Source organism: Oncorhynchus tshawytscha, linkage group LG10 (genome assembly GCF_018296145.1).
Source record: "Oncorhynchus tshawytscha isolate Ot180627B linkage group LG10, Otsh_v2.0, whole genome shotgun sequence".
In the NCBI taxonomy this organism is placed as follows: domain Eukaryota; kingdom Metazoa; phylum Chordata; class Actinopteri; order Salmoniformes; family Salmonidae; genus Oncorhynchus; species Oncorhynchus tshawytscha.
In genome coordinates this window covers 17,372,499-17,396,206 of record NC_056438.1, presented here as the reverse complement: position 1 = coordinate 17,396,206, position 23,708 = coordinate 17,372,499, and the positions used below count along the sequence as shown (strand labels likewise).

Genomic DNA, 23,708 nt, shown 5'->3' with positions numbered 1-23,708 from the left:
TGTTGTCTTCGGGGCATGTGACAAATAACATTTGATTTGGTTTGACTCCAGTGGACTATTGCAGTGAAAACTACATTATCCAGTGGCCACTGTATGTTTAACTGTCAAATGCTTAAGGTCAGTCATGAAACAAACGTGGTTGTATACATAAATCTGTTGTTCGTCTGCTCAAATGTATTCCTATTATATGATTTTTGTGCACTATATTTCAGGTTTAATCCGTGCATTATGTTCTTTATTTTAATTTATATATTTTTTGTTGTTGTTGGGAGGGTAGATCCTCTTTAATATTGCAGATAGATTGCGGCTTCAATCAATTTAATGGTCTGCATCATTTCCAATCCCCCATATATATTTTTTGTAAATATTTTATATATATTTTCCTTTATTATTTTCCCCTAACCCTACCATCCCGCCCCTAATTGGAGTAAACTAATAGTGAGCAACACTTAGGCTTCTACTTCCAGCTTATACATACTATATACATTTTACGGACACAGAATATTTTAGATAGTTATCTTTTGTTTGTTTTTAGTCCCATCCTTCAGCTCGACTCAACCCCGTCCATCTATCTCTGAACACCATCCAGTTTATATTTCTATTTGCCATATATTTTTCAACTGTCCTGTGATGTTTCACAAAAGTGCTGAACCTTTCTATTCTCATAGATTCTACAAATTGTAAATAAACATTTTTGCTAAGAGATGTCTTACATTGTTGATCGATTGACTATGACTTTTTAAATCACCCAGCAGTGCTATTTGCAAAGTTAGCTCCAAATAAATGTTGCAATTCTTCAGCCATTCCCGATCTTGCAACCAAAAACAAGCTACATATGGACAGTACCAAAACAAATGATCTAATGATTATGTCTCTTTGCAGCAAAATCTGCAGAGCTGGGATGGTTGTATCCCCATATATATTTAAAACATTCCTAAAACCCAGAAATAAGTTACCTCTGGTTCGTTCGGCCATTCCTATGTCAAAAATGAATGGGGAAGGAAAAGGGTTTTGGGATAAATGCTGAAATTAAGGTCTGAGGTTAACACAGGTTTAGGAGATTTTATATGTTTTCTTCTATGAGATCATATCAGTCAGTTAACATGATCTTTATGAATTATGAAGTCTTTGTGCTTTCTGTGTCTTTTTATTATTACATAAATTCTAGTGTCGTTTGCTGATGAAGATTATCTCATCAGTGAAGGCTCCTCCTCAGAGGAAGGGGAGGACCATGCTCCTCAGTGAATTTCATAAAAATTGAAATTGTCAAAGATTTTAAAAGTTATCCTTTTTCGATAAAACTATACTAAATATATTCACGTCACCAAATAACTGATTGAAACACACTATTTTGCAAAGAAGGTCTACAGTAGCCTCAACAGCACTCTGTAGGGTAGCACCCTGGTGTAGCCAGAGGACAGCTAGCTTCCATCCTCCTCTGAGTACATTGGCTTCCTTACAAAACCTAGGAGGCTCATGATTCTCACCCCCTTCCATAGACTTACATAGTAATTATGACAACTTCCGGAGAACGTCCTCCAGCCTGTCAGAGCTCTTGCAACATGAACTGACATGTTGCCCACCCAATCAAGGGATCAGATAATTAATCTAGTACAGAAAGCATAAACTACAGCTAGCTAACACTGCGGTGTATAAAATGTGGTGAGTAGTTGACTCAAAGATTAACTATACTGACTATGAGGTTACTTGAGCTAATATGGTGACAACGATGTAAACTGTTTGTAGAGGTTTGGCTTGGAAAGGTTTTCTCGCCTGGTCAAATGCAGCTGATTTGTTGTGCATTGAAGTCCACAAGCAGCATAAGATGAGGGACACAAACCAGCCTGCACATGTCCTCTATTATTATTGTTATTGTTCAGCGTTTGGTTATTTTGACCCTTGATTATTGTTGTTACTGTTGTCCCGTTGACAACATTGATTTTTATACATTTTTATAATGTTAATATGGCAAATCTCCAAAGTAAGCTTTGGCAATATTTACATTGTTACGTCATGCCAATAAAGCAAATTGAATTGAAATGATTACAACGTTGCTGTTATGAGAGTGAACTCTGTTTACCCGTGATCAGGTGTATTCATTTTGCCGATTCTGTTGAAAAAAGTTTCTTAAATGGAAGCAAATGGAACAAAACAGAGATAAACATACCTGTTTGCAACTGTTGGACTAATAATTACACCCTATATCAGCTAGATGCAGGCAAGAGTGCCTTACATTTGTCTCTCTGCCTGTGTGCGCACCAACATTGTAAACTTTCATTCATAGGCTAGGTTGCAGCAACCTCATGGTGGATATAGGGAAAATTTGAGTATCATGTAGTGCCTAAACCTATCACTGTTACATTGAACTGGGTGAATGGAATATGAATGGGAGTCATCCGATATGCTGTAATAGAAATAAAACCAGGCTCATGAAAAAAAAATGGTCCTCTAACTGTATCTCACAGAACAAAACTCTCCTCAGCCTGTGTTCACCACAGACCTTGTTTCTGGCGTTTATCGAAAACCCCTACAAAAACGCCATTCAATTTCCCATAGGCTTTGCCCAATCAACCATGGCAGAGTTAGTGCCTACAAAAATACTCCATTACTATTGCTCTCTATTCGCGCTGCCTTTATTGCAAGATAATCCACTCCAGTGCTGCTGGAGCAGGACAACATAGTAACCGTAACTACTTAGGAGTTTAGTTCACAACCTACTACTGTACTTGTCTTGCCAGTAACATAGAAGGTACTTTATCAACGTGCCAAGGATATCACACTCAAACTAAACATAGTATAACACATCTCATCATTATACCATAATCACGTTTTTCTGAAGATGATTCACATGGGATGGGTGAACAGTATTTACTATGTCCTTATGTCTTGTTGTAACTTGACCCAACAATCAACATTAGTAGACAGCATGTAAATACCCTATCTGTCCATATGTCCCTACCTCTTCAAACAGTATCTTAGATAATTATCCTCCTCACGTCGACCTGCCCACCCCCCTCCCAGCTTCATTATTGAGGGAAAATGTACTTTCTATGCCTGTGATATGTGGTTGTCCCACCTAGCTATCTTAAGATGAATGCACTAACTGTAAGTCGCTCTGGATAAGAGCTTCTGCTAAATGACTCAAATGTAAATGATGTCAAATGTGTCATCATGCAGCATGATGTCATGTGTTGCTGTTAACAATCGTACACTGTCACATTGTATATCTCTATTCCTCGGGAATGTTGACATACCACAGGAAAGACTGCTCTGTCAGTGTTAATTGTTCGAAACCTACCTGTGTGTTGATTTTACAGGAGCCATGAACAACGCTCGGTTTTTGACAGCTGTAAGTGCAGCTCGGAAGCCCTCCATCATCCGAATGTTGAGTAAGTCATGGTTCTTTGTCAGTTTTCAGGTTTGATCCATAGTTCAATGTATTTCATTTAATTAAGTTCCTAAAGTGTTGGGGTAAAATAATTTGGTTCAGTGTAAGCCACAATACAATTTCATTATATGAGACTTGAGAAACCAACCTGTCTTTCCCTCTTCCACCCCTAAGCTGAGCTCCAGCAGAGGTCTCCCCCTCCATGATCTCCCTGGCCGGAGGGGCTCCCAACACCTTCCCCTTCCAGTCCTGCTCCATCCAGGTGAAGAATGGGGACAGAATGGTGACACGATCACCTTCAACGAGCCCATGATGAAGAGGGCTCTACAGTACTCTGCCTCCAGCGGGAAACACTGGGTGTGTACGAAATAACACCCAATTCCCTTTATGCTGCACTACTTTTGACCAGGATATTGTTTATTATGATTTATAAATTGGGTGGTTCGAGCCTTGAATGCTGATTGGCTGAAAGCCGTGGTATATTAGACCATATACCACGGGTATGACAAAACATTTATTTTTGATGCTCTGATTACGTTGGTAACCAGTTTATAATAGGAATAAGGCATCTCGGGGGTTTATACCTAAGAACAGCCCTTAGCTGTGGTATATTGGCCATATACCACACCCCCCTTAAGTATTTTAGCCCATGAAAGGGCTAGTCTTCTAAAAGATCCTGGAAGCTTCTTCAGAGCATGATATTGTAACAACCTTAACCCAACACCTAGTGACCTCGTCAAGAGGTTCGGATCTCTTGGCGTAACGGCTAAGGTATTGCTACAATATAGGAGAGTCAACAAAAACATAGCCTCCAAAATCTCCCCTTGACACAAAGAGAGTAATATACAGTCCATGGCTAGCTCTAACACACAATTCATATGGTCAGGAATTGGCTAAGTTTACAATGTAAAATCATTGGCCTGTTTAAACTGTTGACCTGTCACAGTGCTGTTCAACATTGAAAAGGTTAGGACAACATGACACCTATACTAGTCAATGGCAGTGTTAGAAGGGAGGTTATCTCTCTAATGGCTCCTTATCTAGCTTTATTACTATCTGTATAAATAGTGTCTCATATTGGTCTATAGCTCTCTCAACCTGTGTGTGTGTGTGCGCGTGTGTGCGCGTGTGTGTGTGTGTGCGTGTGTGTGTGTGTGCGTGTGTGTGTGTGTGCGTGTGCGTGTGCGTGTGTGTGTGTGGTCTGCATTGGTTCAATCACAGCTGATAAGAGATGCCGGGACAATAAAGCCAAGGCTGAGTCTCAAATGGCATCCTATTATGCAGCCCAGGATCCAATACACACATCAAATACTGAATATGTTATTAATCCATACCTTGGCTGCTATTCAAATTTATTTATTAATGATTAGGCCTATTTCTTGTTTCATAAAAAGATAAGAGAATTGGGTGAGGTTTTGTAACTGTAGGTTATTCTGAATGGGGTGAATCCTAACCTCCAAATTCACGTCCTTCACTTTGCCTCTCATTGACTTAAATAAAAATTCAACTAAACTTAGAATTCGCCCCTATGAATGGAAAGGTTAAAGTAACTGTCCCAGTGAAAATCTGACTATTGAAAGTTTATATTCTGTTAACTCATACCCAAGTAATGTTGTTGACTCTCGTCTTATACTCGTATTTGTGGCCAAAGCATAAATTGGAGAAAAAACACTTCAGACTGTTCAAAAAATGCTTTCTATTTCCTCATATAGGATGATGTCATTCTCCTAATATTTTTCATGACAGATGCCCACACCATTCTGATGTTGGGGTACGTCCACACCATTCCAACACACAAAAGCTGCTTTCTAACAAACTTAATTACAATGTTTTTTGGAAGGAAAACAATTTCACTCAATTTCACTCATATTGCAATTAATTATTGGCGCCGGATCTGGAGGTCGTGGGCTGGTGTGGTTACACGTGATCTGGGGTTGTGAGGCCGGTTGGACATACTGCCAAATTCTCTAAAATGACATGGAAGCGGTGTATGGTAGAGAAATGAACATTCAGTTTTCTGACAACGGCTCTGGTGGACATTCCTGCAGTCAGTATGCCAATTGCACGCTCCTTCAAGCCTTGAAACATTTGTGGCATTGTGTTGTGTGACAAAACAGAACATTTTAGAGTGACCTTTTATTGTCCCCAGCACAAGGTGCACCTGTGTAATGATCATGCTGTTTAATCAACTTCTTGATATGCCACACCTGCCAGGTGGATGGATTATCTTGCCAAATGAGAAATGCTCACTAACAGGGATGTAAATAAATTTGTGCAAAATATTTGAACGAAGTAAGCTTTTTGTGTGTATGGAACATTTCTTGGATCTTTTATTTCAGCTCAGGAAACATAGGACCAACACTTTACAGGCTGCATTTATATTTGTGTTCAGTATATTTTTGTCTATGTTGAAGGGAATGTTTTGATTCTGGGTACGGGATCATTTTTTTCCCTTTTTTTTGTAGGTTTTTGAAATGCTTGTCAATCCTGGAGACGGTCTACTCCACGCATCTACCTACTCTGGAACTCTCGCTGCAGTAAGAAGCACTTCTCTTTCTCTCACTCTCTTTCTCTCTCTCTGTCCCCCTCCCACTCTCTCTCCCTCTCTTTCACCATTTTGCCCTCCCTCCCTCCAGTGACCAGCACGGTATGATCCTGGGGGGTCTGAAGGAGGTGCTGTCCCGCTGGGACCTGGCAGATGTCCACAAGCCACACAGCACCGTACCCAGGGTCCTCTACACCATCCCCAATGGAGGAAACCCCACCGGGGCCTCCTTGACCACCCAGAGGAAGAGGGAGGTGCAGACCCATACACTCTCAGAAAAAGAGTGCCAAGTAACACCAATTGTCCCTGTATTTAACCAGGGCAAGTCAGTTAAGAACAAATTCTTATTTACAATGACAGCCTACACCAGCCAAACCCGGACGATGCTGGGCCAATTGTGCGCTGCCCTATTATGGGACTCCCAATCACAGCCGGTTGTGATACAGCCTCGATTCGAACCTGGGTGTCTGTATTGATACTGCACTGCACTGAGATGCAGTGCCTTAGACCGCTGCGCCACATGGGAGCCCTGTAGGAGAACCCCTTGAAAATAGGCTTCCTTTTTCAGGTCAGAGAGAACCCTTTTGTGTTCTAAATAGAACCTGGGTTTCAAATAGAACCCATTAAAGGGTGCTATTTGAAACCAGAAAGAGTTCTATCTGATCTTAAATGGTTCTATCTGGAGCTATATTTTCAGAGGGATCCCCTAAGAGGACAAGTGGTGCCACATATCACTCCTTTTCTGAGAATATAGGCCTTGTTCAAATACTTGAAAATGCACCCGTCCTTTCTACCTTCCTTCCTTGAAGTAATCACAGATTTGAATTGGTTGAATTGGTGAAAGTAAGAAGTTGGTAACCTTGCTTTCCTCTATTGAATCAGTTATAGATCAGTGCTTACCTCAAGGAAACAAGGAAGGAAGGATTTATAAAGTATTTAAACAGGGCTATTCATGAGCCAAGAAAAGAGGGAACCAATCTGAATCCATTGTTCTAGTTCTCATTAATGATTTCCCTAACGGTCTGATTCATGTTGACCAGCCTATGACTAGGGACTGGAGTTTGACACGGTCCTGGTCAGGTCACAGGGCCAGTAAAAACTACTGACACTGAAACAATGACTTATGCATATGGGAGCGAAATGATTGTGCTTGTTCTTTTCTGACCTGAGTGGAAAATTGATTTCCCTAAAGGTCTAATTCACCAGAACTAATCAGCTTTTGTTCTCGTTTTGACAGCTTGCCAGACAGTATGACCTCCTTATTATCGAGGATGACCCCTATTACTTCCTACAGTTTGAAAAGGTAAAAATGGTGTAATTGTTTCATGTATTATGACTTTGTGTGTTTTATTGGGACACAGCACTGGCATCACCCCTACTGTATATCATAAACAGGCTGCTCATGTGTTTCTGTCTGTCTGTCTGCCTGCCTGCCTGCCTGTCTGCCAGTCTGTCTGTCGCCCTGAGCTCCCACGTTTCTCTCCATGGACGTTGACGGGCGGATCATCAGGACAGACTCCTTCTCAAAGATCCTGTCGTTATGGTGAGGCACACTGTCAGATCTCCAAAGCAACCATGTGGGGTTAGAAGTCAGGGAGGAAGTAGGAAGTAAACTGTTTTCATTTAACCTTTATTAATGCAGGTTAATCTCATTGAGATAATAATCTATTTGGCAAGAGAGGCCTGTTCAGTAGTCTGGGGTGGCCTAGCGGTCTATGCTGCTGCCTCTGGAGCAGAGGTCAGTTGTACCACTGCCAGAATGGATTTGAATCAGCACTCTCTCTCCTACCTTTCACCTCTAAAAATATCGTTAAAAAAAGATAACTGTTTAGTTTCAGTTATTACACTATTACTAGTTATATCAGTGTAACTATTTTGTAGTAGTCTCTCTCCCTCTGAGGTCAGAGTGTTCAATGAGACACGTTGGCTATGTGGTTGTCTATTTACACGTCTGAACTTGTTTACAAAGGGATTAAGTCAGAATGTGTGTAAACAGCTGGTTAGTGGCACCTTGATATTCCAGTTTATGTTTGACAATTTAATTGCACACACACAGACACACACAGGATGCAAAAGCAGAGAGTGTTCCCTTCAGTATTAGTCAATATGGACCACAGGGACTGTGTGTGTGTGTGTGCTTGCGTGTGCGTGTGTGTGTGTGTGTGTGTGTGTGTGTAGGCTGAGAATAGGCTCTGTGGGCCCAAGCTGCTGGTGGACAGAGTGGTACTACACATCCAGGCTTCTACGATGCACACCAGCACCTTCACACAGGTGAATGAACCTCTACTTCCAACCCCAACACCCCCTTTAAAATACATGTCGTAATAAATTACCCCACCTTCCCCTTTAAAAGTAGGCCTAGTAGTAAACTACCCCACCATCCCCTTTAAAATAAATGTAGAAATAAACAAGTAACTACTATTATGTACATGTAGCATGCATGTCTTAGTAAACTTTCATTACCACCCCCCTTTAAAATGCATGGTATGTAGTAATGAAAACTTCAGCCATCTTTCATTTCATGTGATTGTATTTTCTACTTTGTGTCTAGTCTCTAGTCACTTTTTAAATACCATAAGAGGCTTCTTTCCTGTGACTGTAATAAGAGCAAAACTGGAAAGCTCCTGGGTGATATTCATCAGTGCACACCGTCGGAACATGTTTCGCAACAGAAAATGAGAACAAGCGTTTCTTATTGGACAAGTTTAGGTAGTCCCTCCCCATTTTGGTCCGTTGTCTTCCCTTTGGTTCCTAGCGAATAGCACCATGATTAAAAAAACTTTTAAAGTGCTTTTCCCAGAAGAGACCGTTTGGCTGGGTTTTAATGAGACAAATGCAATCATCGAGAGAGAGATTTACAAGTGTTCCATTTAATTGTGTGAATGTACTGTAACATTCTCAGTATAGATTAGTGACATAATTGTCTGTAATTACCTCCCAAATGGCACCCTACTCCCTATATAGTGTACTACTTTTGACCAGGGTGGTCAAAAGTAGTGCACTGTGTAGGGAATAGGGTGCCAATAGGCAGACACTCCCACGTTTCCCTGTAGATGAGAGTAGACAGAAAGTGTTGGTAGTTTAATCAGTGTCATCACCGAGGTTAACACAATGCTAATTCACCTTTCATGAACTGGCTGGAAGAGCCAGTCCCACTCAGTCACTGCCTGCTCTTTGTAGACCAACTGCATGTCATCGTGACACCTGTGGGTTATTCACTCACACGCAGGAGGAAGTTAGGGAATAGATAAATGAGGATGTGTGATTAAAGAACAAGCACACTGTCTAGCGCCCTAGAATAGATGGAATTACATCGGTCGGTCTGATCGTCACTTCAGTTTCTCCTCAGTACATGTACATGATACAGAAGTATGGAATGTTATAGACAATATGGAATATAGAGAGTTCATTCCATTTGTTTACAATGTGAGAGAAGAAAATAAAATAAAAATACGGTCATGACATAGCTATACTGTATATTCCTTTTCCATGGTCAAGTTCTCAAAGGTTGGTAGTACCTTACATTATTGCTCAGTGGGGGCTGGTGAGAAGTCTCGCATGACTACCAAAACATTAAAATGTAGCTGGCCAGCGTGCGCACGAGATTTGGTTATTGGTGTCGAGATTGTGGTGACTTCTACCTTTGACTACTACACCCTGGCTTGGTTCTCAGTCTCCTATCTCGATTTCTCCCTTTCTCTCTATCCCTTTCGCTCTATCTCTCTCTCCATCTCCCCCTCTCCAGCTCATTGTGTCCCAACTGCTGCATGGCTGGGGTCAGGATGGTGTCCTCAACAACATAGATGGGTAGGTCAAAGGTCGTACCAATGTCACCTGAATAAACAACACACCTACAGATGTAGGGTCTTAATTTGATCACCCTGTTGTTGCAGGAAATCCACACAAGCATTGATATTTAACCCTTTCTCCTATGCTGAGTCTCCTACACATCTGAACAGCCAATACATCTCTGTTGCTAGACAGAACCTTAGTGATATCTGTTCTCCCTCACTTCATCTGACCTGACCTCTAACCCAAAGTTCTCACTCCTCCCCAACTCACAGCTGTCATGGTGACTAGTTCCAGGCTGTGTCTCTTCTCCTCCCAGAGGATCCCTCCTATAGGATCCCTGATGGCTAACAACAACATATCCCGACATAATGTAAACGTTATACATTACTCTCTCTCCCTCAGTGACATGAATAAGTGTGTTTCATATTCTCAGAACACAATGTTTAGCGATGTTGGATCTGTATTGCTAGGCAGGAAACTAAGTGATATGGGCCATAAACTTGTCTTTCTCCCTTAACGTGACCTGACCTGACCTGGACCCCCTTCATCATTAATCCATGGCTCTCTCACCTTATCACGGCCTGCCACGGGATCGCTTTTCCTATTCTCAGGACCTTCCCCCTACAGATAACCCTTCACCTCTGGCGTAGCCCCTCGGCTATGGCAGCCCTCAGGTTTCTATTACAACTAATGATTAATAATTATTAAAGTTCAGAAATCCAAACCCATCAAAGCCTAACATTATGATAAAGCCATCACATAACACAGTACTAGGAGCTTGTTAAAAGGTTATAACTAAAAAAGTCTATAGAGGAATTAGCGTTTTGCTAAAGGCATAATCCAAGAAACATATCCATGCACCCAGACCCAACCATTCTGTTTCTCTTTCCTGTGTGTGTGTGTGTGTGTGTAGATGTGACAGAGTGGCGCGCTCCAGCTGCAGGCATGTTCCTGTGGATCAAACTGAAGGGCATTGCAGACACCCAGCAGCTAATCATTTAGAAAGCTCTGGAGGAGAAGGTGCACACACAAACAAACACGCACACACACCTTACCTCGGACTCACCACAGCTGACACATACACTGACTAAACTAATACAGCCTGTTTGACTGAATGAGATTATGCTTGGGGTTCTAAAATAGTCCACTTATACTGAAGTCATGCATCTTTGAGAGGTTCCTGTCATTAAAATGATATATATTTTGGATATTAAGGACAGGTTGGCTACAGGTAACCCGACTGTGTGTCTTGTGTTATTTGGTTGTCTAGGTTTCTAGTTCTACTCATGCATCATGATCAGCAGCAGGAGGTTTGCAGGGCGGGGCTAGTGTTGTCAGGAATAGGATGTGGGATAGGATGGAAAACAGTCAGTGTTCACCAAGGCAAACGGATTTAAAAACCCACCGTTTCTCCTCCCACACGAGAACACTCCAAATCCACTCTGATTGGTCTGCTTCTATGTGAAAATAGCAGGGAACACTTTCAGATTTTATTTTATAATCTAACATGGGGGATTTTCCCTCACAGCACGAAACAATTGAAGCTTTTTGCAGTAGATAATTAGGCTTATTATGTGCAGAGTGGGACTGGGAGAGGAAGAAACAAAGATCAACTCTAATGTCAGCACACAGAATCTATAAGCAGCAGTTTTAAGACACATAATTCTGAGCTTCAAGATAAGAGTGTGTGTGTGTGTGTGTGTGTGTGTGTGTGTGTGTGTGTGTGTGTGTGTGTGTGTGTGAGAGAGCAAATGGAGTCACCGGGCTATGATATAAGTTCATCACACCACCACCACAGTTTTGGCTCTGTCATGAGATTTGGTATGTAGGTCCTGGTGTGTTGAATATTGTCTGTTGTCCTAGGTGCTGCTCGTCCCTAGAGGTGTATTCATGATCAACAGCTCAGACCCTTGTCCTTATGTCAGAGCGGCCTTCTCCCTCTCCACACCGCAACAGATCGATGAGGTGAAGAAACACACACACAGACACACACTTGAATTCAATAAATGAGTAATAAATATATCTTCTCTCTCTTTTTACACTGGCTTTCAAGAGGCTCTGCACTCATCAAGGAAGCTTTGTAATGAGTACTTCAGATAACAAAAATATTAACTATTTTCATTGACAGAGATATATATATTTCAAATACTGTACACTAATTCACACTTGAATCACAGAGATGCTAACTTACCTCGGACAAGATACGCATTTTGCCTTGGAGATGACTGTAAATGTAATCACCATGTGGCAGTCATCGGCCTAGTTTAGTAGCTAGCGCTGTGTAACTCTGTTAACATCTTTGCAACTAAATCAGCATTATTTGAGCCAAGCATTTCTCAATAAAAAAATATGAATTGTTTTTAAATGTTTTTCTAACTTGAGAGGCACCTAGGCAGCTGGCCATGTGTTTGTGTTTCATCTGAAGCAACCCCTGTGTCTCACTCCTGCTTAGAATTTCATTTGCAGTTCATTGAAACTCTGCTGTTGTGTATATTTATTGGGAAATAACACTCTTTCCACAATATCAACACTTGCTAATGCGAGATAGCTAGGGTTATGGATTAATGAATTGAGTCTTTTAATAACATGTGTCCATTTCAGAGATTGATTCATGCTTTTAAAGCACCGAGAAGGTCAGTCAATAATCCACTCCGGAAGGCAGATATGACCTACTTGGGTTGAGCCAAACAGTTTGTTATTTTTACCTGAACTTTATAGACTCTCTTTTGACTACAACAGTTTGTGTGTGAGTGTGTGGAGAGAGAATGTGTGTGAAGAGAGTGTGCCTGCAATGTATACAGTAAGCTACTGATAGCATCGATTTAATTTGTTTGTATCCTAGTTATTTTGCCTATTCAAATTAGTTGTGTTCTGAATACAACTCATCTCATTGGTCATTTATATATACAAAGGGAAGTCCGAGGATTAAATATAACCACATTTGGCCTCTTCGTCAGTCTTCAGTACTGTAGTTACATCCATCAGATTGAACAATGCAGTGGTTGATGATGGCAAACTGCCTGGACCTCAGAGAGAGTGAGACACTGGCCTCTGTTTACTGTCTGGAGAACTGTATGTTAATGTACTAGACTTCATAGAAAGGCAAAGGGCAGACACGAAGCAGTAAGCCCTAAATGTAGCCTACAGTTTAGTTCATAAATGCACTTCATTCATTCATTAAAAAACGACATGTTTTAGTTGCTGTGTTTTAGTTCTTGGAAGAAGCTTGGGCTCCCGAGTGGGGCAACAGTCTAAGGCACTGCATCTCAGTGCTAGAGGTGTCACTACAGACCCTGGTTTGATTCCAGGCTGTAGGCGGTGCACAATTGGCACAGTGTCCAGGTTTGGTCAGGGAATTTGTTATTAACAAGCTTGCCTAGTTAAATAAAAAATAAAAAGAAGTGATGATGTTCTTTTCAATTATTGCAAAAAAAAATAGTAAAATAAATAAATATCATACTTTTCTAGCTACATTTAATTCCACTAATGACACATTCATGATTGCCATGTGCACCCCTTCAGGTCGGATCAAATAAAGTTGGTGCGTTGCCAATGACCGTCCTAGTTTTCTTGCTGCTTGCTTGTAATTTGACTCGGGTAGGGAAGCTGAACGCTGCAGCGAACGAATGTTGTGTCAAGCCGCCAGCTGAGCAAAAGACAAGAGATTTGAGGATGTCGAATAAATAGCGGAACGCAGCGGTGTCCGAAAGACAGACGGCGTTCTCCTTCTTGACCGCATAACGATAAAACATCTTTAGTAACTAGCTCCGCAAACATAACAGTGGACGACTATTGTGTAAGTATGCAATCAGATGTTGGAAAACGTTATTAATCGAGAGAGCGTTATCGCTAGCTATGATGATGGTTAGCTACTAACGTTAGCAGTCATCATTCCCTGTACCTAGTAACGTTACTAGCTACAGTAACGGTTGATTATGTTTCTGTTAGTTAGCTAACGTTACTACATTAAACCTTACATTTAACTAGCGAACTATACTATGTGAGCTACTTGGCCGTTTAGCTGTATCAAAGAAGCTAGCTAGTTAGCCAACCCGTTGTGTCCTTTCCAGGCTGGCTGGCGACGTTAACGTTAGATTGCTAGCAAGCCTCCACTATTTTGCATCCAGACCAATATTAGCTTACTATTGCAAATAGCCCAGAATAGCTAGCTAGGTTAGCTACTTTTTTGCATTCAAATTGTCGGTCAAATAAATATATTTATACTAACTAACTAACAGCATTTATTGTTATCAAGCAACTTATTTTAGACAATACGTTAGGCCTAACGTTAGCTAATAAAAATAGACCGAAAATAAATATTATGTAGGCGTCAATATTATAATTCTATCATGTCTGTAACATTGCAGCTCTATGTTGTAACAATGCATTAACAGATACTGTTGCTGTAACGACAATATTACATTCATTGTTGGCTTTACAGTAAAAAAAAAAACGTATTGTATTTGGTAGTGTTTCTTTGTTGTTGTCGGAGTCAAAGACTATTGGGTCGGGGAGTAATTTACCAACCGAAGGTCCCTGGCCTTATCTTTTGGTTCAGCAGAGAAATCATTACTATCTAAACAAACCAACTGTTCAGAATGTTCATGAGTGCTTTTCTTTCTTTAATTGTTTTCCTCTTCCAGTGGAATGCTTCAAGATTTGGAGCAGAATACCAAATTGCCTTTCATTACCGCAATCAGGAGATAGCCAGTATGTGTTGAACATGAAGACGCGAGTGGCATGACAAACTATCCTCGGGGGAAAGCCACGGTCAGGAAGAAGGGGAAAAAATGAGTCGGTCAAGTGGCTACGGTTTTAGCCTCTTGCTACTGTCCACTATCAGCCTCTACACCGCCGGGGTTCTATCGGCGGTTTCAGATAGAAACAGCACAGAAAACGGCACGGTGGCAGATGGTGGATTTGTCCCCCTGGTGTTCTCGAAAGTAAGCCAGATCATCGCCCGCGAAGGTAACTGCGCGCTGATTGATTGCAACGTCACTGGAGAGCCTGTACCGAATATACAGTGGTTCAACTCACATGGAGACCTGCTGGACACGGATACAAGTAAGTCAAGCTAATTGAATGTACAGTTATCAATAATGTCCTTGATGTGGCTTTAGCCACAGAATCAGCAGCTCTCAACACCAATTTGAACTGCCAGTGTCCGGCTTAAGGCATTACCATTCAAGTTCTATTTCAATAATAAGGCATTATGAAATAAATCGTGTGACTATGCAGACCGTCTGACTTAACACAAACTGTCATGAAAAAAGCTAGAATTATGATTTATAGTTAAAATAGCCTCAATCTCTGTAAACTACTGACTAAATCCCTCTGTATTTAAGTTTTTGTATGGCCAAAGGGCAGCATTTGTAGACTACAGTCAAACATATTTGTGTGCTGTGTACAACGGAGGGAGGAAGAACAGAGAGGGGTGGGGGGGATTTCATAGGAAGGTCACATTGAGTAGTTGCATTATGACAGACTATGATTATATATATATATATATAAGGGGGATTATTTGCTGCGATTATGCAATGCCAACCCAGCAGATAAACATAATCATACACCAAAGCCATGATGATAACAAACCAAACAAGCTGGCCTGTCCCCTCTTTTTTTCCCCAAAACCTCAAGAGTTAAAAAGTTACAGCCACTACTTAACTTCAGATACTAGATAAAGTACATAATATTGCTGGCATTGATAGGATACTATTGTCATTGTTTTCTCTTTCAGTTGTAATCTATCTACTGGTACCTATATGGAGGCAGATTGGTGGTCACTGCCTCTACCTAACTGTTTGTAGATACATAATACAGCATTGAGCTGAATGTAGGTCATAAAACAGGGAGGTTGTTAGTAAATATGAATGGCATCGGATAGTATACTAACAGGTAGGATACTAATAGGAGATTGAAAGGTAGGGGACTGGTAGGATACTAACAGGTAGGATATTAATAGGAGAATAAAAGGTAGGAAACTAATAGGATACTAACAGGTAGGAGGATCCTATTAGCATACTAACAGGTAGAATACTAGCAGATAGAATTATCAGGTAGGATACTATCAGGCAGGAGACTAACAGGATTTTACCAGGCAGGAGACTAACATGATTTTACCAGGCAGGAGACTAACATGATTTTACCAGGCAGGAGACTAACAGGATTTTACCAGGCAGGAGACTAACAGGATTTTACCAGGCAGGAGACTAACAGGATTTTACCAGGCAGGAGACTAACAGGATTTTACCAGGCAGGAGACTAACAGGATTTTACCAGGCAGGAGACTAACAGGATTTTACCAGGCAGGAGACTAACAGGATTTTACCAGGCAGGAGACTAACCGGATTCTAACAGGCAGGAGACTAACAGGATTCTAAAAATACTAATTGGAGACTAACATGTAGCATACTAACAGGTAGGATACAAACGGGGAGGATACTAATAGCATACTAATGGGTAGGATACTAATGGGATGCTATCAGGTAGGATACAAATGGGTAGGATACTAATAGCATACTAACGGGTAGGATACTAATGGGATGCTATCAGGTAGGATACAAATGGGTAGAATACTAATAGCATACTAACGGTAGGATACTAATAGGATTATTTCTTTCATTCAGTCCTAATCTATCTGCTATATGTGGAGGCAGATTGGAAAGAGAAAAGAGGAGATTGGGGGGGAAAGAAAAAGGAGTTGAGAATACTGTCAATGTAGAAAAGATGTAGAGAGTACTGTCTGGGTAGAAAAGATGTAGAGAGTACTGTCTGGGTAGAAAAGATGTAGAGAGAATACTGTCTGGGTAGAAAAGATGTAGAGAGAATACTGTCTGGGTAGAAAAGATGTAGGGAGAATACTGTCTGGGTAGAAAAGATGTAGAGAGAATACTGTCTGGGTAGAAAAGATGTAGAGAGAATACTGTCTGGGTAGAAAAGATGTAGAGAGAATACTGTCTGGGTAGAGAGAATACTGTCTGGGTAGAAAAGATGTAGAGAGAATACTGTCTGGGTAGAAAAGATGTAGAGAGAATACTGTCTGGGTAGAAAAGATGTAGAGAGAATACTGTCTGGGTAGAAAAGATGTAGAGAGAATACTGTCTGGGTAGAGAGAATACTGTCTGGGTAGAAAAGATGTAGAGAGAACTGTCTGGGTAGAAAAGATGTAGAGAGAATACTGTCTGGGTAGAAAAGATGTAGAGAGTACTGTCTGGGTAGAAAAGATGTAGAGAGAATACTGTCTGGGTAGAAAAGATGTAGAGAGAATACTGTCTGGGTAGAAAAGATGTAGAGAGAATACTGTCTGGGTAGAAAAGATGTAGAGAGAATACTGTCTGGGTAGAAAAGATGTAGAGAGAATACTGTCTGGGTAGAAAAGATGTAGAGAGAATACTGTCTGGGTAGAAAAGATGTAGAGAGAATACTGTCTGGGTAGAAAAGATGTAGAGAGAATACTGTCTGGGTAGAAAAGATGTAGAGAGAATACTGTCTGGGTAGAAAAGATGTAGAGAGAATACTGTCTGGGTAGAGAGAATACTGTCTGGGTAGAAAAGATGTAGAGAGAATACTGTCTGGGTAGAAAAGATGTAGAGAGAATACTGTCTGGGTAGAAAAGATGTAGAGAGAATACTGTCTGGGTAGAGAGAATACTGTCTGGGTAGAGAGAATACTGTCTGGGTAGAAAAGATGTAGAGAGAATACTGTCTGGGTAGAAAAGATGTAGAGAGAATACTGTCTGGGTAGAAAAGATGTAGAGAGAATACTGTCTGGGTAGAAAAGATGTAGAGAGAATACTGTCTGGGTAGAGAGAATACTGTCTATGTAGAAAATATGTTCCAGATAAATAGTCGGCTACAATAATGAAGAATCTAAGCTTTTAACCGTGTGAGTCACCTGCTATAAAACAGGAATGCTAAATGAGCATTGCGGGTTCCATTTTGAACAGACCTGTTGGAACTTGCTCTGGCACAACAATCATTATTGAACCACTAGGACCTGTTACCTGTAGCATCCAAACAACATTAATACATTTGTCAATGTTTAGATTGATGTTTGTTGTGGTCATAGCTGGGGCTATTTTACTCATGGATGACGGTGAGCCAGTCAGTAGAAGACTTCATGCTCCACAAGGCTCTGTCACAGACCTGTTATGACATACACAACAGTTGTTTCTTCCCTGTTGCGCATTACTTTTCTTTTATAGCTGTCGACACCTGTTTTTTAGAGAGCTTTTGCTTTCCACACACTCACATACTTTCGAAGGAAGCCTTGAAACACTTCACACGGAGGCAGGGGTGTATACGCTTAGTCTCTCTAGTCTCATGGAAATAAATTGATGTCCAGGTTCCCCGGTACATTTCCTTTACGCATTCAGTTTTTTTAGAGACACGACAGAGAGGCTGGAGGCTTGATGGATTTAAGTGTGTGGGAAGCGAAGGTGTGTGTGTACTAGTCTATTCATGCTCCGTCTTAAGCCTAACACTACTCGCCTCCAGAATTGGTTTCATGTTCTCTCGTATTCTGTGATAGACTCTCTCTTTCTGAGTCACCCACCCACTCAGGATGAGCTGTCAGAATCTGGAGAGAGAGAGAGACGCGAAGTCATCCATCCATCCACTGTATCACCACATGCCTACGTACGTTGATGTTCTAACGCAATGTCAGATGATGCCACTTCATGCAGCGACCGGAAATTAGTGGTCAATGTAGACCATGGTGAAATATAGCCAGGATGACATTTATACTGAACAAAAAATATAAACACAACATTAAAGTGCTGGTTCCATGTTTCATGAGCTGAAATAAAAAGAATCCCAGAAATGTTCCATAAGAACAAAAATCGTATTTCTCTCAAGTTTTGTGCACAAATTTGTTTACATCCCTGTTAGTGAGCATTTCTTCTTTCCCAAGATAATCCAACCACCTGACAGGTGTGGCATATCAAGAAACTGATAAAACAGCATGATCATTACACAGGTGCACCTTGTGCTGGGGACAATAAAAGGCCACTCTAAATTGTGCAGTTTTGTCACGCAACACAATGCCACAGATGTCTCAAGTTTTGAGGGGGCGTGCAATTGCCATGCTGATTGCAGGGATGTCCACCAGAGCTGTTGCCAGATAATTTAATGTTAATTCTCTACCATAAGCCGCCTCCAACATTGTTTTAGAGAATTTGGCATTACGTCCAACTGGCCTCAGAACTGCAGACCAGGTGTAACCACGCCAGCCCAGGACCTCCACATCTGGCTTTTCACCTGCAGGATTGTCTGAGACCTGCAACCGGACAGCTGATGAAACTGAGGAGTATTCATTACTCCTGTATTCTGATTGTCTGGGCTGGCTCCCCAGTGGGTGGGCCTCTACCCAGTCATGTGAAATCCATAGATTAGGGCCTAATTTATTCATTTATATAAATTTACTTATATGAATTGTAACTCAGTAAAATTGTTGCATGTTGCGTTAATATTTTTGTTCAGGCTATTTAGCCTTGATAGGTATAACAAAAGAGCTTCTTAATAAATTGGATATTATACCAATATTAGTTGTATCAGCAGTAGTAGTAGCCTAGTAGTAGAGAAGATGAACCAATTTCGACTGTCGACAGATGTTTGTAGCACGCTTTAATGTGTGGCTGGCTACTTCCTTGGTTCAACATTTACATGATAGCTTGTTTGTTTGTGTTCCGCTCCAGGCGTTTGTCTCCCTGTTCACCAGCAAGCACCACATGGTATTTTCCCAGACAGAACGCAGCTTCCCTCAGCCCCACTCTCTCTTTAAATATTGACCAGTCTACATCTCAAATGGCACCCTATTCTCTATTCACCTTGTCATCCCCAGGTCGAAGCTTCGGAAACAGGACCTTCTCCAGGTTTGCTCCTAGGCTCTGGAACTCCCTCCCTCTAGCCATCCGTGACTCGGCGTTCATCACTATCTTTGTCCCTCCTATAGCCCCACCTCTTTGAAAAGGCCCACCCTTTCCCTTCTTTGAGCCCAACCCTCTCTTTATTCATGTTTTGTTTAGTCTGTTTAGTTTGTTTTGACTCCTGTTTTCTTTTTAATTTCTATACATTTTAAAGCGACATTGGGTCCTTGAAAAGCACTACAAAGGCCCATTTATTATTATTAAGTCACACTACTTTTAACCAGAGCCCTATAGGCCCTGATCAAAAGTAGTGCACTAAATAGGGAATAGGGTGCCATTTGGAATGGAGAATTTTAAATAAACAAGGAACAAAACGCATCGTACTGTATTTTGAAAGTTCTATATCTAGAAAACTTGATTGTTGACATGCAACATGTTTTTGGACTGTATCAACAGTGGACGAATGAAACAAAGATGGTTTCTCAGTAACTAATGAAAAGGGAAGACTGGTCCGCTTCGGGGGGGTCGAGGATTCCAATCCAAAGTATGTTTAAAAATAGCTGGTTGCTGGATTGCAGGCTCGAGGACAGTCCTGCAGTTGGCATAATATTATCACTCAATAATATCAATTATGCAACCTAATGAATCGCTATTTGTTGCAATAAATTAATTACAGGAGTCCTTTATAGGCCTAGATTATGGGGGATAATGAATGAATCGAGCTCTGTGCCAAAAACATGCATTTCATTAGTGGCCTAGCCTGATTCCAAAAGTAACGTGATGAGGGAGAGCTATAAAGTGGCTTCAGGACCCAAGAAGTACAGTGGAAGCATAAAAATAGAATGATTTTAGAATTTGGGGGTGGGGGGGGTGAATGGGAATTTCTATTAATTTTCTTTCTATGCAGTGCAAACCCAAAGGCCTTCTCAGAAAGCATGGCAGCTAGCTATAAAAAGCTGTTGCATGTGACTGTCTTGGAAAAACTAGTAGATACCTTCCCGTCTAGCATAGCCTGGGCCTGGCTGCTGTCTTTGCAACCAGGAAATGCATATTGCACTAACCTTGAATCATACGAGGTTGGTGGCACCTTAATTGGGGAGAACGGGCTCATGTTAATGGAATGGCATCAAACACAGTTTCCACATGGTTTCCAGGTGCTTGATGCCATTCGCTCCGATACAGCCATTATTATGAGCCGTCCTCCCCTCTGCAGCCTCCTGTGACTTGATTGATCCATAGAAAGGGCCCATTCCTTGAAGGAAAATCGACCCTGTTTCTATGGTATGATATTTCTTTCTGTAGCAATGTATCATGAGCTGTTCTAGTTAAGTCTGTCCTTTACCATTGTTAATGTAAAAAACCTACAGTTGGTTTGGGTGAATTTTGGGTTTAATTGGTGGGGACCGATTTTGAAGCTACAGTCCTCTAATTGACTGTCTCGGTCTGTCTCTTTCTCCTCCGAAAGGTGACAAGTGGTTGCTGACGGACGATGGCATCCTCAACATCACAGAGATCACGTTCGCCGACCGTGGCAAGTACACGTGCATGGCGTCCAACGTGCACGGCAGCGCCAACTGCACGGTGACCATGCGTGTGGTCCTGCACAGCGGGGACCTGGGGGCCTACTACGTGGTCGTGTGCCTCGTCACCTTCACCATCATCATGATCCTCAACATCACGCGCCTCTGCATGATGAGCAGCCACCTGAAGAAGACTGAGAAGGCCATCAACGACTTCTTCCGCACTGAGGGCGCCGAGAAGGTTTGTGTCGCATTTGGCTATACTTGTGAGGACCGTACAAAGACATAGCTAGTAACTTTGTGGGTGAGTGAGTGAGTGTGTAACTGTTTTGAATGTACATAGGTGATGTTTGTAATAAAATAAGCATCGAAACATTTCCATCCATGATAATTAATGTCCAATAAAGTTAAATTCCAATCTATTCTCTTCTATTTAAAGCTCCAGAAGGCGTTTGAAATCGCCAAGCGTATCCCCATCATCACGTCAGCCAAGACCCTGGAGCTGGCCAAGGTGACCCAGTTCAAGACCATGGAGTTTGCCCGCTACATCGAGGAGCTGGCCCGCAGCATCCCGCTGCCCCCGCTCATCATGAACTGCCGCACCTTCATGGAGGAGATCCTGGAAGTGGTGGGGGTTGAGGAGATGAGGCACACGTTCCTCCGCCAGGCCCCAGAGGGGCACCACATGGGCGGGGCATTGGGATGCCGGGCGGCCCTGGTGCAGGGGGCCCTGGTCGGGGTGGGGCCCGGCGACGTCTTCACCATCCTCCGGGAGAGAGATAGGGAGCGAGAGAGGGAGCGTTCTGGATCCCCTGCAGCGGATTCTGACGACGCGTCGTTGCACGAGCAGCCTCAGCACATCGCCATCCAGGTGTCCATCCACCCCCCGCTGCCCATGGAGGCCCCAGCTCTGGCCGAGGCCACGCCTTCATCTCCTCCGCCATTGGCTCCCCTGCACCTAGAGGAGGAGCAAGAGGAGCAGGGTTCCGAGCCGGAGCAGGAGCCAGTGGAGGAGGCGGCATTAGGGGTGGAGCTGGAGGTGGAGCCAGATCCAGAGGTTACTACTAAGCTACAGCCTGGTCAGGTGATTTACGAAAGCTATGTGTAAACAACAGGAGGGAAAAAAAGAATGGGATGAACGATCCTGTCCTATGCATTTCCCTCCCCCACCCTCAAAAACATAGAATATGTCAAGAAAAGGTCATTTTATTTCACTTCTCAACAGAACTAGCTTAAAACTGGAACCTAGATACTACGTATGTAGGTCCATCTGGATTATATTCTAATAACCTAGTCTGGATTCCAATAAATCAACTTGATAAGACATTGAGTATAATCATCATCCTTCATGCTTATGGTTCTTCATGTTGAATATATTGTGGCTGGAGAGGATAACCAACAAGCGATATGCGTAAGTATAAAGCATTGTAAAGGGCCATTTAATTAGTATTAGTAAGCAGACGAAAGAGCTGTTTGTTTTTCGTTTCAAGCATTTCCTCAATCGATTCAGGAAGAAAAAAAACTATCGACTTGTTGACGGTTATGCTTTTATCTCTTTGCAGTATTAATCCGTTTTATCATAAATTCATCAATTAGCTCTTCAAGCTGACATTGTGCAATCACTGTTACTAAACAGACCACCAAGGCTTCTTTTGTTTCAGCTTGAAAAGACTGCACATTCTCCTACCACTGTTACAACCAACCGACCTGAAGTTTCAGTGTCATGTTATAGTACGTCAAATGCATGCTGGACTCTGAGAAAAAATATGGATTTGAAAGTGTGGTCTATAGTCAAATTTAGTCAGTTAAACTCTATACAAGTGATTTATATAGACTGATATAACTTCTGTAACGGCTGAATTATTGGATCACGAATAATATTTCAGGGGATGATTGAAGACCTAGATGTTTCAGGCCTTCTGGTCTGTGATGCACGTAATTAACAATTGCATAGCCACTATAGCCTTCTAGTGTGGTTCATTGAAACATTTTGAGAAATTACTTTTATTATTATTATGATGCCCCTGTGGTGTTTTGACTTCCTAGATGTTAGACGTTTTACAATTTTGCCGCCTTTTATACGGTCTGTGTTTCCAATATTTCCATCTTGTTTTCTCCCATTTCCTTTTTGTAATATGTGAATTTTCTTATCTCGTTTTAATTGGGTCTCAAACCCCAGCCTCCTTCCCCTCTGTACGTGTTTGAAATTAGAGGCTTCATTGACAGTCTGATGCATGTGAAATGAGTGCGATGTATTGGGATTAGTCTTTTAACAGGACTAAAATACTTTATCTGCTTAATAGTCTGGGTGGGGGTTGATGTTGCTCTGCTTTAAACTATGCTCTTTTTTTTGAAGTGAAAATAAAATGTGTGTTACCATGGTTTCCTCCAGTTTGAATTGTGCAGTAACAAAACATTATGGGCCATCCTAGGCCTCTCCCTCCCTCGCTCTTTCTCTGAGGACCAAGGACACCTAATCGTCACCTGATTCATTCCCCCAATCAGCCTCGCCGGCTCCCACTACACCAAAACAAAAGGCACCCATTTTGTTCTTGTAACCGTAGTTTTGGTGGTCATTATAGATGGGTCGCAAGCTAG

General features: G+C 41.8%; 1 protein-coding gene and 1 pseudogene across 1 annotated transcript; both read left to right on the top strand.

The window, feature by feature from the left end:
* The first annotated feature begins 3,590 nt into the window (after positions 1-3,590).
* On the top strand, positions 3,591-9,744 carry LOC112260981 (annotated as a pseudogene).
* A 3,534-nt stretch (positions 9,745-13,278) lies between these two features.
* LOC112259869 (microfibrillar-associated protein 3-like) lies at positions 13,279-23,491 on the top strand. The gene is made up of 4 exons (XM_024434546.2): positions 13,279-13,521; positions 14,369-14,789; positions 21,056-21,351; positions 21,550-23,491. The coding sequence occupies exons 2-4, from the start codon at positions 14,516-14,518 to the stop codon at positions 22,216-22,218; spliced, it is 1,239 nt and encodes a 412-aa protein (XP_024290314.1). The 5' UTR covers positions 13,279-13,521; positions 14,369-14,515; the 3' UTR covers positions 22,219-23,491.
* Positions 23,492-23,708: the final 217 nt, after the last annotated feature.

What these genes read in the sequence shown, in the direction of transcription:
- LOC112259869 (XM_024434546.2), top strand. Translation starts at nt 14,516, where the DNA reads ATGAGTCGGTCAAGTGGCTACGGTTTTAGCCTCTTGCTACTGTCCACT. An exon ending in CCTGCTGGACACGGATACAA is followed by an intron (nt 14,790 to 21,055) that starts GTAAGTCAAGCT and finishes CTCCTCCGAAAG; the next exon opens with GTGACAAGTGGTTGCTGACG. An exon ending in GCACTGAGGGCGCCGAGAAG is followed by an intron (nt 21,352 to 21,549) that starts GTTTGTGTCGCA and finishes TTCTATTTAAAG; the next exon opens with CTCCAGAAGGCGTTTGAAAT.